The 14,809-nt window shown below is 39.4% G+C and overlaps 1 protein-coding gene across 6 annotated transcripts in view; it reads left to right on the top strand.

Annotated features, from left to right (window-relative positions):
* Wdr47 (WD repeat domain 47) overlaps positions 1 to 14,809 on the top strand; it is a 52,114-nt gene that overhangs the window by 9,169 nt on the left and 28,136 nt on the right. For 3 of the 6 annotated variants that reach the window (XM_075981591.1, XM_075981592.1, XM_075981590.1), the window contains exons 2-5: positions 4,493 to 4,659; positions 7,001 to 7,084; positions 8,855 to 8,939; positions 13,842 to 14,644. In XM_075981591.1, coding sequence (XP_075837706.1) covers positions 4,502 to 4,659; positions 7,001 to 7,084; positions 8,855 to 8,939; positions 13,842 to 14,644 — 1,130 coding nt within the window. In that variant the 5' untranslated portion in view covers positions 4,493 to 4,501. Of the gene's footprint in view, positions 1 to 4,492; positions 4,660 to 7,000; positions 7,085 to 8,854; positions 8,961 to 13,841; positions 14,645 to 14,809 lie in introns of all 6 variants that reach the window. The other 3 variants (XM_075981593.1, XM_075981589.1, XM_075981588.1) reach the window with 1 other exon arrangement.

Raw genomic sequence — 14,809 nt, 5'->3', positions numbered from 1 at the left:
GTTTATGGGTGTAGTACCTGAAGAAGCTAGAAAATGGCATCAGATCCCCTGGGACTGGAGTTAGAGAGGGTTATGAGCTGCCATGTGGGTGTTTGGAACTGAACGCCTAGAAGAACAGTGGTTTTATTTTTTCTGTTGGTGGTGGGTTTTCCCCCCTATTCTCCCTCCCTCCCTTCCTTCCTTCCTTTCTTTTTGTTGTTTTGAAACAGAGTCTCTCTATGTGGTTCAAACTGTTGAACTCACTGTGTAAACTAGGCTGGCCTTGAACTCACAAAGACCTGCCTCCTGAGTGCTGGGATAAAACTAATACACACAGCTGAACCAGTGTACTTTTTTTTTTTTTTGGTTTTTCAAGACAGGGTTTCTCTGTGTAGGTTTGGAGCCTGTACTGGCACTTGCTTATAGAGCAGGCTGGCCTCAAACTCACAGAAATCCACCTGCCTCTGCCTCCCAAGTGCTGGGATTAAAGGCGTGTGCCATCACTATCCATGCCAGTGTTCTTAATTACTGTGTGACCTCTTCAGCCCCTAGTTTAGTTATTGAATATAAGTAAAAATTTACCTCTCAAAAGAAAATCCCTAAGAAACACAGAATTACACGTTGTGACTTCAAAAGAGCTACCATTTATTAATGGATATGCGGACATTGAAATCCCTCCCCCTATTTCAGTGGAATATACCCTATTGTTGTTCCTTTGTGAATTCTTTTCTAAGTAAGTGTTCTCAGCAACCATAGGCTGGGAAGTGTAGTAATAGGAGCGGCGGGGCTGCGTCCCCAGCATCCCAGCCGCCTGCTAGCTTATGCCCCGAAATATTACACGAACACTGTATTCTTTTAAACACTGCTTGGCCCATTATATCTAGCCTCTTGGCTAACTCTTGCACCTGGACTAGCCCATTTCTATTTTTTTTTTTTTTTTTTGGTTTTTCGAGACAGGGTTTCTCTGTGGTTTTGGAGCCTGTACTGGAACTAGCTCTTGTAGACCAAGCTGGTGTATTTGTTTGGTTTTTTTTTTTTTTTCGTTTTGGGTTTTTGTTTGTTTTCAAGACAGGGTTTCTCTGTGAAACACTCCTGGCTGTCCTGGAATTCTCTCTGTAGACCAGGCTGGGCCTGAACTCACAGAGACCCACTTGCCTCTGCCTCCCAAGTGCTGGGATTAAAGGTGTGTGCCACCACTGCCCGACTTGTGTTTTGTTTTTCAAGACAGGGTTTCTCTGCGTAACCTTGACTGTCTTAGGACTCTGTATAGACCAGGCTGACTTCAGACTTAGAGATCTGCCTGCCTCCGCCTCCGGAGTGCTGGGATTAAAGGCATGAGTCACCACTGCCAAACATTTTGTGCATCTCAAGTTTGTTTAACTACCATTAGTTGAACATATGTGATGTATCCTGTTCCGTCCTGTGTGTGTTGTGGTCGTGTGTCCCCCTCCCTCATGACGGTTTCCACGATGGATCCAAGGGATCTCATGTCCTCCTCTGGTGTCCTTAGGTACTGTGTGCACATGGTGTTCAGATATATAAGCAGGGAAACCATACACATAAATAAGTCTAGCATGGTGGTGCATGCCTTTAATTCCAGCACTCAGGAGGTCGAGGCAGGTGGATCTCTGTGAGTTAGAGGCCAGTCTGGTCCATATAGCGAGTTGCAGGTTAGCCAGGGGCTATAATTTTTTTTTTTTAGTTAAGTAATTATCTTAACACACTCTTCTCCTTATCCATGCAGCTTCTCTGTATAACAGACAGTATGCTGTTTGATGATGAGAACATTCTAGTTGGCTGTACATTTGCATTTCTCTTCATGGAGAAATAGAGAATTAACAGATTGAGAAGAGCAGAACTGGATTATCTACAAGCTTGTGCTTATGTTTCTGTGAGCTTGGTTAGAATGACTTGGTCCTATGAGAAAGAAAGCTTCCTGATAGTCCTGTTAGTTATCAGGACTATTTCTTGCAGCTAGTCCATTAGCATGATAATCTTACATTGCTCTGAGGAAGTTTTTACATATATTTGTTTATTTTGTGTCTGTGTGAGTCAATGCATGTCATAGAATGTGCAAGTCAGAGGACAACTTGCCAGAAGTCTCTCCTCTCTTTTCACTGTGTATGTCCTGGGCATTGAACTCAGGTTGTCAGGCTGGACAGCAAGGACCTTTACTTGCTGAGCCAAATGGACAGCCCTGCTATGAGTTTGTTTTCTTTAATAGAGGTTTTTTATTTTTATTGTTCCCAAATTGTACTTATGATTCTTGTTTCTGGAGCTGGGTAACTCTGGTCTCACTCATCAGCATGCTACGCTGCTCCCTTTTCAGACACACAGAGGCCATCTAAAACCTTTGTGATGGTCAGTTCTTAATTGTTGTGACTTGTTGGTTCAAAGCCATGGAATTGAAACAAATTTAATATCATTTCCTTCAAGGGTTATCTAGGCTTGAGAAACAAAACATATTTTTCACCCAAGATATTTCAGATTTCAACCAGAGACCCATTCTCCTGGATAATAACAGTGCTGGGCAAGTGAGCATGTGCAGACCTTATTTTGTAATGGAAGCTCAGTGTAACACTCCCGGTCCTGTTCTGAACATGACCACAGATAGTTCAGACAGTAGCCATTCATCAACCCAGAACCTCTTCTTTTTCTTTCCAATGAAACTCAGCTTGATGTTGGTGTGATCTAAGTCCTCCTGAAAGGTTCCTCTCAGGGCTCTTTATAGTAACCACACCCCTTCAGTGTGATGTCACATTTTCTGGAATGTGGACAGTCTGATTGCTGAGAATGCTCTTCATTTTCACAGTAGATGTGGCAAAGTGAGAGCTACCTTTGTCCATGTTCTTGTAATCTGTCAGGGTGTTTCCTATGTGTTTTAACATTTGAAAAGTACAGTTGTATATGGCTTGTGCAAAATGAGAGGATCTAATTTTCAGTCCTCTGAGTTATAAATCTCTCTGCTTTCACAGCCTGTGTATTCAGTTGTATCTTTACAGATTATAGGTAAGTGTTAGGAAGAGGAATTTTAGTTTTTTCTGTTGAAAACAGTTTTTTTAATGAAATATTCTGATCACAGTTTCCTCTCCCAATTCTTTCCACCTCCCTATGCATTCAACTCTACATCTCCTTTCTTTCTCTCTCTCTCTCTGAGAAAACAGGCAAATAAAAAAAAATCAAACAAGAATTTTTAGAAAATGAAAATGTGCATGAAATACACACCCAAACAAATCCATAAAAACAAAATTGAAAACCATAATACACGAGCAAAAGACCAGTAAGTTTTTAAAAAAATGCCCAAACAAAGCAATATGAGACAAAAAAAATTCTACAGAAATATCATTGAGTTTGTTTTGTGTTGGTCATCTACTGCTAGGCTTGGGACCTGCCCTTAAGTGTGGCTTATATACCCAGTGAGACTCTGTTGAAGAAAACTAATTTTCCCTTTGTAAGCAGTTGTCAATTGGAGGTAGGTTCTTGTTTAGGGATGGGAGTCCTTGTCCATGTCCCCCTCTGAGCACTGGGACCCCATCTGTCTTAGACCTGTGCAGCCCCAGTGCATGCTGCTTTTGGGTTCATATGTGTGTCAGTACCATTATGTCTGGAAGGCACTGTTTCCTTTGGTGTCTTCATCCCCTCTAGCTCTTGGAATTGTTCAGCCTCCTCTTCGCATAGTTCTGTGATCCCTGAAGTGGGAGAGGTTTGATGAAGTCATCCCATTTGTGACTGAATGTTCCAAAGTGTCTCACTCTTTGCACATTGTTGAGCTGTGGTTTTTGTATTAGTTTCCATCTGCTGCAAGAGGAAACTTTTGTCATGATGACTGAGCAAGACGCTGATCTCTAGATAGGTACAGCAGAATATTGTTAGGAGTTGTTTTATTGCTATGTTTCTTTAGCATAATAATGGTATTTGGTTTTCCTTAGACCCATGACTAATCTAATCTGAGTTGAAGGAATTTTAAAGTGTTGAAATATAGTTGATATTACCAGTACAACACTGAAATTACCAATACATTCCATGTTTCAATTGAGCCTTATTATGTTTAACTCCAAAATGATTCATGGGCGACCAATGTTTGATCCACAGGCTGCATGTTTCCTACGCTGTATATGAATTTAACACAGTGAAAAATTGTAAACTTACTTAAAATTATGATTTTTTTTGTTGTTGTTAACTCAATTGGGGAAGGGGAGGTATTCTTGAGATGGGCTTCGTAGGTGACAGCATTGTGGCAGTGTCTTGAGTGTTAGACACACCTGATATTGTTACTGCAGATTATTCTGAGACCCTTCAGACCTCATCATTTCATCTGTCATCACTCCAATGTGTATTTCTCACAGATTAGTACTTTTACAATATCTGAGTTATATTTTTTAACACATAAAGAATGGCTCAGTTTTGATAGTTAATTTTACTTTGAAATGCCAAGTGACATTGTTATTTCTAGGTGACTAAACCTACACATAAAACAGTAGGACTAAATTTTTTGTTGTTTTCATTTATTTAGGCTAGCAATATGACGGCGGAAGAGACCGTGAATGTGAAGGAGGTGGAAATCATTAAGCTGATTTTGGACTTCTTGAATTCAAAGAAGCTTCATATTAGTATGCTGGCCCTTGAGAAGGAAAGTGGAGTCATAAATGGCCTATTTTCAGATGATATGCTTTTCCTGAGGTATGTTACATCATTACTATGAGGCTTACATGTAGCTCTTCCAAAGAAGAGCATTAATATGGTAGTGGTATGTGTAATATGCTCATAAAAGACTGTAAGTATAATTGAATAATTGGTTTTTATTTCATGATGGAATGTTCACAGTGTATAGTAATAGATCTGTAGAATGTTTTCAGTGGTAAGATGCATAGTCTTTGGAGTCACAGTGTTATCGTAGCAATTTAAAAAGTACTCAAGAAATCCAAGGCACTGGAAAGGTAAACATTTCTAAAATATGCATAAGGAGTACTAGGAAACAAATGCCATAAAATAAATTATAGAAATATATTCATTATTAAAAATAAAGAAAATTTACCACTACCTAGGAGCAATTGTGATTAATATATATGTATATATTTATGGACACGCACATATACATTTTAATATATAGTTAAGCTTTATTTATGCATATTTGTGTTATGCCTGAATGTATGTCTGTGTACCATGTGCATATTTGGTACCTGTGAAGGCTAGAAGGCTGGAAGAAGGTGTCAGATCCCCAGACCTGAAGTTAGAGATGCCATGTGGATGCTGGGAATTGAACCCTGGTCCTCCAGAAGAGCAGGCAGTACTTTTAACCACTGAATGATCTCTCCAGCCCCTCTTGTGTATATTTTTTTTAAAATAGATATTTTTCCAGGCATGTATGTCTTCAGTCCCAGCACCTGAGAGGAAAGGCAGGCAGATTTCTGTGAGTTCCAGGCTAGGTTGGTCTACATTACTGGTTCTCAACCTTCCTAATGCTGCAACCTTTTATTACAGTTTCGGATGTTGTAGTGACCCCCAACCATAACGTAATTTTTGTTGTTACTACATAACTGCGATTTTGCTACTGTTTTGAATCCTAATGTAAATATCTGATATGTGACCCCAAAGGAGTTGAGACCCACAGATTGAGAACCACTGATCTATATAGTAAGTTCCAGGACAGCCAGAGCTAGACTGTCAAAAAAAAATTTGTTGTATCACAAGAATTCTCTGTGATTTCAAATATATATGTTAAAACTTTTCAATTTAGTCTCTTAATGCTTCACCCATTTTTAGATCATTGTTTCTAATTTTCTTAAATACTCTATTGAACAGTTTTTATATATGGCACTTTCTGTATTTTGAATTATTTTTCTAGGGCACAATTCTTAGCAGGAGGGATTTTTCAAGGCAAGGGAAATTGCCATTTTTGCCACAGTGGAAAACTGAATATATCCTAAACTGGCTTGCAAGGAAAAGAAAATACCAAGCTCTTAGATAGAAATATATTTTATTTTAATGATTCCAAATATCCTTGAGAAGGACTGTGTATTCTTGAAAGAAATACACTGTTCCTAATTCATGAACATGGAGCTGAAAGGAGAACCAAAGGTTTCTTATATGAGCTGCAGCGTATTAAACTTGTACTTTCCGCACCCATGCTGTGGTCCTCTAACCTCAGGGACCTACACAGTGCTGGAGTGAGGAACCAGTTCTGAGACTGTGCTCTTTCACCCTTGTCTTGCTTTTCCTCCTCCTCCTCTTATTTTGAGACAGGGTTTCTCTGTGTGTCCTTGGCTGTCCTGTGACTCGCTCTGTAGACCAGGATGTCCTCAAACTCAGAGATTCACCTGCCTCTGCCTACCAAGTGCTGGGATTAAAGATTTGCTCTACCATACCTGGCTTGCCGTTGTCTTTCAAGTGTTGATACCTCTGGAACTTAGTACTGGCCCCTGAGTCCTCTCCAGGAGCCTGCTGGCTTATGATAGAATTTTACTGGTCTGAGGTAAAATGGAAAGAATTACAGGATAGAAAGTTTTTATTAAATTAATGTATTCATCTTAAAGATCTAACCTTTGAAATTGTGCCCTTTCTCCCTTTTTAAGTTTAAAACATTCCTTTAACCCTAAGAGAGACATACATAGATCTAATCTACATGGGTAGTAGAAAAAGACAAGATCTCCTGAGTAAATTGGGAGCATGGGGACCTTGGTTGAAGGGAAGGGGAGAGGCAGAGAAGGGAGCAGAGAAAAATGTAGAGCTCAATAAAAATTAATAAAAAAAACCATTTCTTTATAAAACTACTATTGATTGGTTATTCGTAGTCTTTAAGTAAAATGTTGGTAATCTTATAAAAGTCCTTCTGCCCATCCTTTTTTATAAATTTACTGTTATCATAAGTCAATATTGAGAAATTTTTGTTGTAAAAGAATACTGTAATGTTAGAGGAATCAGGTTAATCTCATTATTTGCTTTAATGTCTGTTTTGTCATCTGCTCTATCAGCTGTTAGTGTGACCTGAATTGATTAGCATTCTGGGTTTTTCTTTATTTAGGCAACTAATTCTCGATGGTCAATGGGATGAAGTTCTTCAGTTCATTCAGCCTCTAGAATGTATGGAAAAATTTGACAAAAAAAGGTAGGATTTTACTTTAAACTTTTAGTGTCTTGTCATTGTAGCAGCCTAGCAGAACAATAAACACATTTAATGTAGCCTTCCTATGAAGCAGCACACTGCATCCATAGGATACATTACATAGTTACAGTTCTTGAAGTCTTTGCAAGTCTGAAATGCAGTTACTTAGTCGGTAGTATGTATGCAAAGAGATATCAGCACAGGCTTCAAGGATGTCTTCCTGCTCCCTCTTGGCCTTCATTGTTCAATGAGCAGTCAGCAGTAATTTGGTCTTATTCTCTTACTGTAACCATGTGTGTGTGTGGTGCCTCTGGAGATCAGAAGAGGATGCCAAATCCCCTGGAACTAGAATTACAAAAGTTGTAAGTGTCTGTGTAGAGCTGAATCTAGGTCCTTTGCAAGAACAGCATCTGCTCTTAACTAATGAGCTATCTCTCCAGAGCCCAGTTTTACTTAGAGTAACTTCTAAGTTTGTTTGTCAGATACTAGAAAATCATGGTTTTTAGGTTTATTTTAAAATAATAACTGATGCCTTTTAAAACATGTAATTAGCCGGGCGGTGGTGGCGCACTCCTTTAATCCCAGCACTTGGGAGGCAGAGGCAGGCGGATCTCTGTGAGTTCGAGACCAGCCTGGTCTACAAGAGCTAGTTCCAGGACAGGCTCCAAAACCACAGAGAAACCCTGTCTCAAAAAAAACAAAAACAAAAAAAACCCCATGTAATTATATGTGTATATATGTGCACATGTGCTTTCCATAGTGTACATGTAGAGAGCAGAGGACAACTTATAACAATTGATTTTATCTTTCCACTATGTTGGGGTTTGGGGCTCAAACTTAGGTCTTCAGGTGTGTTAGCAAGCACCTTTACCTGTAGAGCCATCTTGCTGGCCCAATTTGATCAAACAAAATGGCTGGAGTGTTGCTCTAGCTCAGTGATAGACTGTGTGCCTGGTGCTGGGAAGAAGTGGCACAAACCTTTAATCCTAGCACTCCTAGACAGAGACAGGATGATTTCTGTGAGTTTGAGGACAGACCGGTCTACAAAGCGAGGTCCAGGACAGTTAGGGTTTATAGCCCATTTCTAATAATCTGCTGTAACCCACGAGCTGGCTTACCAGGAATGATCTTAACCTGTGTCTGCCTGGAGTGGAAGAATCATGGCGACTCCTTGACTCAGATTCTTTCTCCCAGCATTCTGTTCTGTTTACTCCACCCACCTATGTTTTAACCTATGAGGGCCAAGCAGTTTCTTTATTGCTTAACCAATGAAATCAACAGATTGATATATTACACTCCCACATCAAGGGTTACACAGAGAAACCCTGTATCAAAAAATACAGACATGGCTCAGTGGTTAAGAGCATTGCCTGCTCTTCCAAAGGTCCTGAGTTCAATTCCCAGCAACCACATGGTGGCTCACAACCATCTGTAATGAGGTCTGGTGCCCTCTTCTGGCCTGCAGGCAGAACACTGTATACATAACAAGTCAATAAATCTTAAAGAGAAAAAAGAATGTTTGAAAAAAAAATACAGACAAACAAGCAAACAGAAAAAGATGGTACACCGGGCACATGCAGAATCCTGGGCTTAGTCTGCAGTCCTGCAGAAATCAAACTTTGCCTGTTGTGTTTCAGAAGCTGAGGTTTCTTCAAAATAGTGTCTTCTCATGTTCCTCCTTATCTACCCTCCTGAGTCAGAACTTACAGATGTATGCTACTGCGGATGAGATCATTCAACTTTTTAATCATTTTAATGTTTCTTCTTTCTTAGGTTTCGTTATATTATCCTCAAGCAGAAGTTTCTAGAAGCTTTGTGTGTTAACAATGCAATGTCTGCAGAAGATGAGCCCCAGCATGTAAGATTTTTATTCCTGAAGGTTTGCGCCCTAGTCTTGCTTTCAGTTATTTTATTCACTAAACCAGAAGGTTATTATCATGAGTTTTTAAAGTTTTATGAGCTGTGATGAAGCAAGATCTGTAGTTTTGCAATTATGGTCCTATTAATCTATAGTCCTTTTAAACTTGCTCCGTGATTTAAATCAAGGTGCTATAGGACCACTTCAAGAGTATATTCTTCTCCTTTCAGGTAGGTTAGACCAGATTTGTGTATGTATGGGTGTGAGGTGTACCCATGTGTGTACACATGGAGGAGGGACAGTGCTCCCAAGGGTGTCCTCAGTTACCTTCTGTTGGGGAAGGATTATAGAGCCATCTCTCTATGCACTCGCTTCTTTAAAGACAGGGCCTCTGAATTCCAGGGGATTCAACACCCTGTTCTGGCCTCCCGGGACACTGAGCACACATGTGGTGCACATACATGCATTCAGGCAAAACACTCATGCGCCTAAAAGAAAAAAAGACAGGTTCTCATGTAGCCCAGATTGGCTTTGAGAAGGCTTATAGCAGAGGAAGACCTTAAACTTCTGTAAGATCCTCCTGCCTCATATACAGCAAGCCAACATCAAATTAAACGGAGAGAGACTCACAGTGATCCCACTGAAATCAGGAACAAAACAAGGTTGTCCACTCTCTCCATATCTATTCAATATAGTTCTTGAGGTCTTAGCTAGAGCAATAAGACACCAAAAGGAGATCAAGGGGATATAAATCAGAAAAGAAGAAGTCAAACTCTATTTGCTCATGATATGATAGTTTACATAAGCAACTCCAAAAGTTCTACCAAGGAACTTCTACAACTCACAGATACTTTCAGTAATGTAGCAGGATACAAGATTACCTCAAAAAAAAAAATCAGTAACCTTCCTATACACAGATGATAAATGGGCTAAGAAAGAAATCAGAGAAACATCATCTTTCACAATAGCCACAAATAACATAAAATATCTTGGAGTAACTCTAACCAAACAAGACTTGTATGACAAGAACTTTAAATCTTTTTTTTTTCTTTTTCTTTTTCGAGACAGGGTTTCTCTGTGGTTTTGGAGCCTGTCCTGGAACTAGCTCTTGTAGACCAGGCTGGTCTCGAACTCACAGAGATCCGCCTGCCTCTGCCTCCCGAGTGCTGGGATTAAAGGCGTGCGCCACCACCGCCTGGCTAAGAACTTTAAATCTTTGAAGAAAGAAATTGAAGAAGACACCAGAAAGTGGAAAGATCGCCCATGATCTTGGGTAGTTAGAATTAACATAGTAAAAACCGCAATCTTACCAAAAGCAATCTACAGATTTAATGCAATGCCCATCAAAATCCCAGCAAAATTCTTCACAGACGTCAAAAGAATGGTATTCAACTTGATATGGAAAAGCAAAAAAAAAAAAAACCCAGGGTAGCTAAAACAATCCTGTACAATAAAAGAATTTCTGGAGGCATCATAATCCCTGACTTCAAACTCTACTACAGAGCTACAGTACTGAAAACAGCCTGATATTGGCATAAAAACAGACAGGAGAAACAATGGAACCGAATCAAAGACCTGGATATTAATCCACACACTTTCAAACACCTGATTTTTGACAAAGAAGCAAAAAATATCAAATGGAAAAAAGAAAGCATATTTAACAAATGGTGCTGGCATAACTAAATATCAATATGTAGAAGAATGAAAATAGACCCATATCTATCACCATGCACAAAACTCAAGTCCAAATGAATCAAAGACTTCAACATAAAGCTAGCTACACTGAACCTCATAGAAGGTGGGAAGTACACTTGAACACATTGGCACAGGAGACCACTTCCTAAATACAACCCCAATAACACAGACACTGAGAGAAACTATTAATAAATGGGATCTCCAGAAACTGAAAAGCTTCTGTAAAGCAAAGGACATGGTCAATAAGACAAAATGACAACCTACAGAATGGGGAAAGATCTTCAACAACCCCACATCAGACAGAGGTCTGATCTCCAAAATATACAAAGAACTCAAGAAATTGGTTCAAAAGAACAAATAATCCATTAAAAAAATGGAGTACAGACCTAAACAGAGAATTCTCAACAGAGGAATCTCAAATGGCTGAAAGACACTTAAGGAAATGTTCAACATCCTTAGTCATCAGAGAAATGCAAATCAAAACAACCCTGAGATTCCATCTTACACCTGTAAGAATGGCCAAGATCAACAACACTGATGACAACTTATGCTGGAGTGGCTGTGTGGTAAAGGGAGCACTCCTGCATTGCTTTTGGGAGTGCAAGCTGGTACAGCCCCTTTGGATGTCAGTGTGGCGATTTCTCAGAAAATTAGGAAACAACCTTCCTCAAGACCCAGCAGTATCACCTTTAGTTATATATCTAAAGGATGCTCAATCATGCCACAAGGACATGTGCTCAACTGTGTATATATCATCTTTTTTTTGTCATAGCCAGAACCTGGAAACAACCTAAATGCCCCTCGACTAAAGAATGGATAAGGAAAATGTGGTACATTTACACAATGGAGTACTACACACCAGAAAAAAATAATGACATCTTGAAATTTCCTGGCAAATGGATGGAGCTAGAAAAAATCATTTTGAGTGAGGTAACCCAGACCCAGAAAGACAATTACCACATGTATTCACTCATAAGTTGTTTTTAAACATAAAGCAAAGAAAACCAGCCTACAAATCACAATCCCAGAGAACTTATACAACAATGTGGACATTAAGAGAGACTACATAGATCTAATCTACATGAGAAGTAGAAAATAAAAAAAAGACAAGATCTCCTGAGTAAATTGGGAGCATGGGGACCTTGGGAAAGGGTTGAAGGGGAGAGGCAGGGAGGGGAGCAGAGAAAAATGTAGAGCTCAATAAAAATCAATTTAAAAAAAAAGATCCCTCCTGCCTCTGCCCCCTGATGCTTCTCATTTTTATGTAAAGGATTAAATCTTGGCTAAATATTTTATATTGCAGGATGTAGCACATCTTCAACATTTTCAGAGTTCATCAATGTTTTAAAATCTTTATTATTTATTTTATTGGGGGCATCATACACTCCATGGTGAAAGTATGTGGAGGTTGGTGGACAGCTTGCAGGACTCTTTCTACCATCTGGGTTCCAGGGATCAAACTGAGGTTTGTTTGTTTGAGACAGAGTCTCACTTTGTAACTCTGGCTGGCTTGCAGCTCACTATTTAAACTAGGCTGTCCTCGAACTCAAGAAATCTGCTTGCCTCAGCCTCCCTAGTGGACATGGCTTTAATCCCACACCCTGCCTCCGAGCTGACTTTCAACTGATGGTCAGTCTCCTAAATGCCGAGTTTATGGGCAGCAGCATCATGGCCTGGGTTCCAGATTGTTTTTTTAAAGAAATGCTTGGTTTTATGACTTAAGTTCAATACTATATAATATATTTGGATTAAAACGTTAATTAAAAGTTAAATTTAAAAAGTTTGTTATTTTAGTACAGGGGATTAAACTCAGTTTCTTACGTGTCTCAGGCAAGTACTGTACGAGCTGAGCTGTATCTCAAGCCCTGGGAAGTTTCATTTGTTTATTTTTGTGCGAATGGTATGTGTGCATGCATGAGTGTGTCTGTGTGTATGTATGTGTGTGTACACACGAGCATGCATGTCAAAGCATTGTGGTAAGCATGGGATGTCTGAGAAAAATTTTGTCTTTCCTCTTCTGCTGTGGGTCTGTGGATTTAACATAGGCTATTAGACCTGTGTGCAACGTGCTTTTCTCCCAGCCATCTTGTCAGCCAGAAAGTTACTTTAAAGAATTATTTTTATTTATGTGTAGATACATTTATCTGTGTGTGGTTATGTGCACATGTATGCAGATATCTGTGAAGGCCAGAAGTGACCATTGGATTCCTTAGAGATGGAGTTACAAGTGGTTGTGAACTGCTGGACATGGATTCTCAGGTCAAAACTCAGGTCCTGTGAAGAGTAATGCACACTTTTAACCACTGAGCCATCTCTCCAGCCTTCGTGTGTGTGTGTGTGTGTGTGTGTGTGTGTGTGTTTTAAGTCAATTTACATTTAGTTGTTACTGGTTTTTGTTTTTTAGAGACAGAATTTCTCTGTGCAACAGCTCTGACTGTTCTGGAACTCACTTTGTAGACCAGGCTGGCCTGAACTCACCAGAAATCTACCTGCCTCTACCTCCTGAGTGCTAGGATTAAAGGCAAGTTTACATTTTTGAGTTAGCCATATTCGTAGCTAGCCTGGGTCACATACTGCCCCACATTCCCACAAGGTATTCAGTATGCACTTTGTTGTCAGTATCTCAGCTAAGCTTCTTTTTATGCTATTTCTGGTGTTTTGTAGAAATCAACTATAAATGGTTCCTTTTGTGAATTTTGCTTTCTATCCTCATATGAATTTATTCTAAGACAAGTTGAGACTGAAAAAGTGGCTTTTCCATTTGGGACAAACCAAACCAATTTGTCAAACAAACTATTGATATCGTTTTGTTTTTACTTTTAGCTAAGCATGGTGGCTTTCAACTATGATCCCAGTATTCTTAAGACTGAGACAGGAGAAGCTTGAGTTCAAGGCTAGCCCGAGTTATGTGGAGGCCCTGTATCTAACCATATTAACAAAATGGAAGTAAATTAAACAGTTGGAAATTAGAATTTTAAATCTGAATTGATTTAGAATGTTAATTTTGTAGGTAAAATTTTAATTTAGTAATTAACCAAATTCTTTATTTTTTAAGTTATGAAAACATCATCAATTAAAAATTTTACACGTTCTACAAATTATGTTCTCTGGCACAACAATTTATCTTCTATGCTCTCAGCTTTCACATTTCATTTAAGGTGATCAGTTGCCTTCATCTCTTTTATAGTCATCCTTTATATTTTTTAGTTGGAATTTACCATGCAAGAAGCTGTCCAGTGTCTGCATGCTCTAGAAGAGTACTGCCCTTCTAAAGATGATTACAGCAAGCTCTGTCTGCTCCTCACTCTGCCTCGTCTGACCAATCACGCTGAATTTAAGGACTGGAATCCCAGCACTGCACGAGTTCATTGCTTTGAAGAGGTCTGTGTCATGGTCGCAGAGTTCATCCCTGCCGACAGGAAGCTAAGCGAGGCTGGTTTTAAAGCAAGTAACAATCGCTTATTCCAGCTCGTAATGAAGGGCTTACTTTATGAGTGCTGTGTAGAGTTTTGTCAGAGTAAAGCAACGGGTGAAGAAATTACAGAAAGTGAAGTACTTCTTGGCATTGACCTCTTATGTGGCAACGGTTGTGATGATTTAGATCTGAGTTTATTATCTTGGCTTCAGAATCTCCCTTCTTCAGTCTTTTCTTGTGCATTTGAACAGAAAATGCTTAATATTCATGTTGACAAACTCCTGAAACCTACAAAAGCTGCGTATGCTGATCTCTTGACTCCTCTTATCAGCAAGCTTTCTCCTTACCCATCGTCACCAATGAGAAGACCTCAGTCAGCTGATGCCTATATGACTCGCTCTCTGAACCCTGCCCTAGATGGCCTCACGTGTGGATTAACCAGCCACGATAAGAGAATCTCGGATCTTGGGAACAAAACTTCTCCAATGTCACACTCCTTTGCTAACTTTCATTATCCAGGAGTACAAAACCTTAGCAGAAGCCTCATGCTTGAGAATACAGAATGCCACAGTATCTATGAAGAATCTCCTGAACGGTAGGCATTTGCTCATAAAAATTAGGAAATTGCCAGTTCTAAGTAGTCTGTAGTGTGCATGCAAATGCTCTTGGTGTTCAGCACTTTATAGTTTTAGAATTTTAAGTTTACATTTAAAGTTAGCTTATAAAGTAATGGGTTTCATGGTGGCACACATGTTTATAC

This window comes from Microtus pennsylvanicus, chromosome 7, assembly GCF_037038515.1.
Source record: "Microtus pennsylvanicus isolate mMicPen1 chromosome 7, mMicPen1.hap1, whole genome shotgun sequence".
In the NCBI taxonomy this organism is placed as follows: Eukaryota; Metazoa; Chordata; class Mammalia; order Rodentia; family Cricetidae; genus Microtus; species Microtus pennsylvanicus.
The sequence above is the reverse complement of the archived record's forward strand: the minus strand, read 5'-3'. Positions and strand labels throughout refer to the sequence as shown.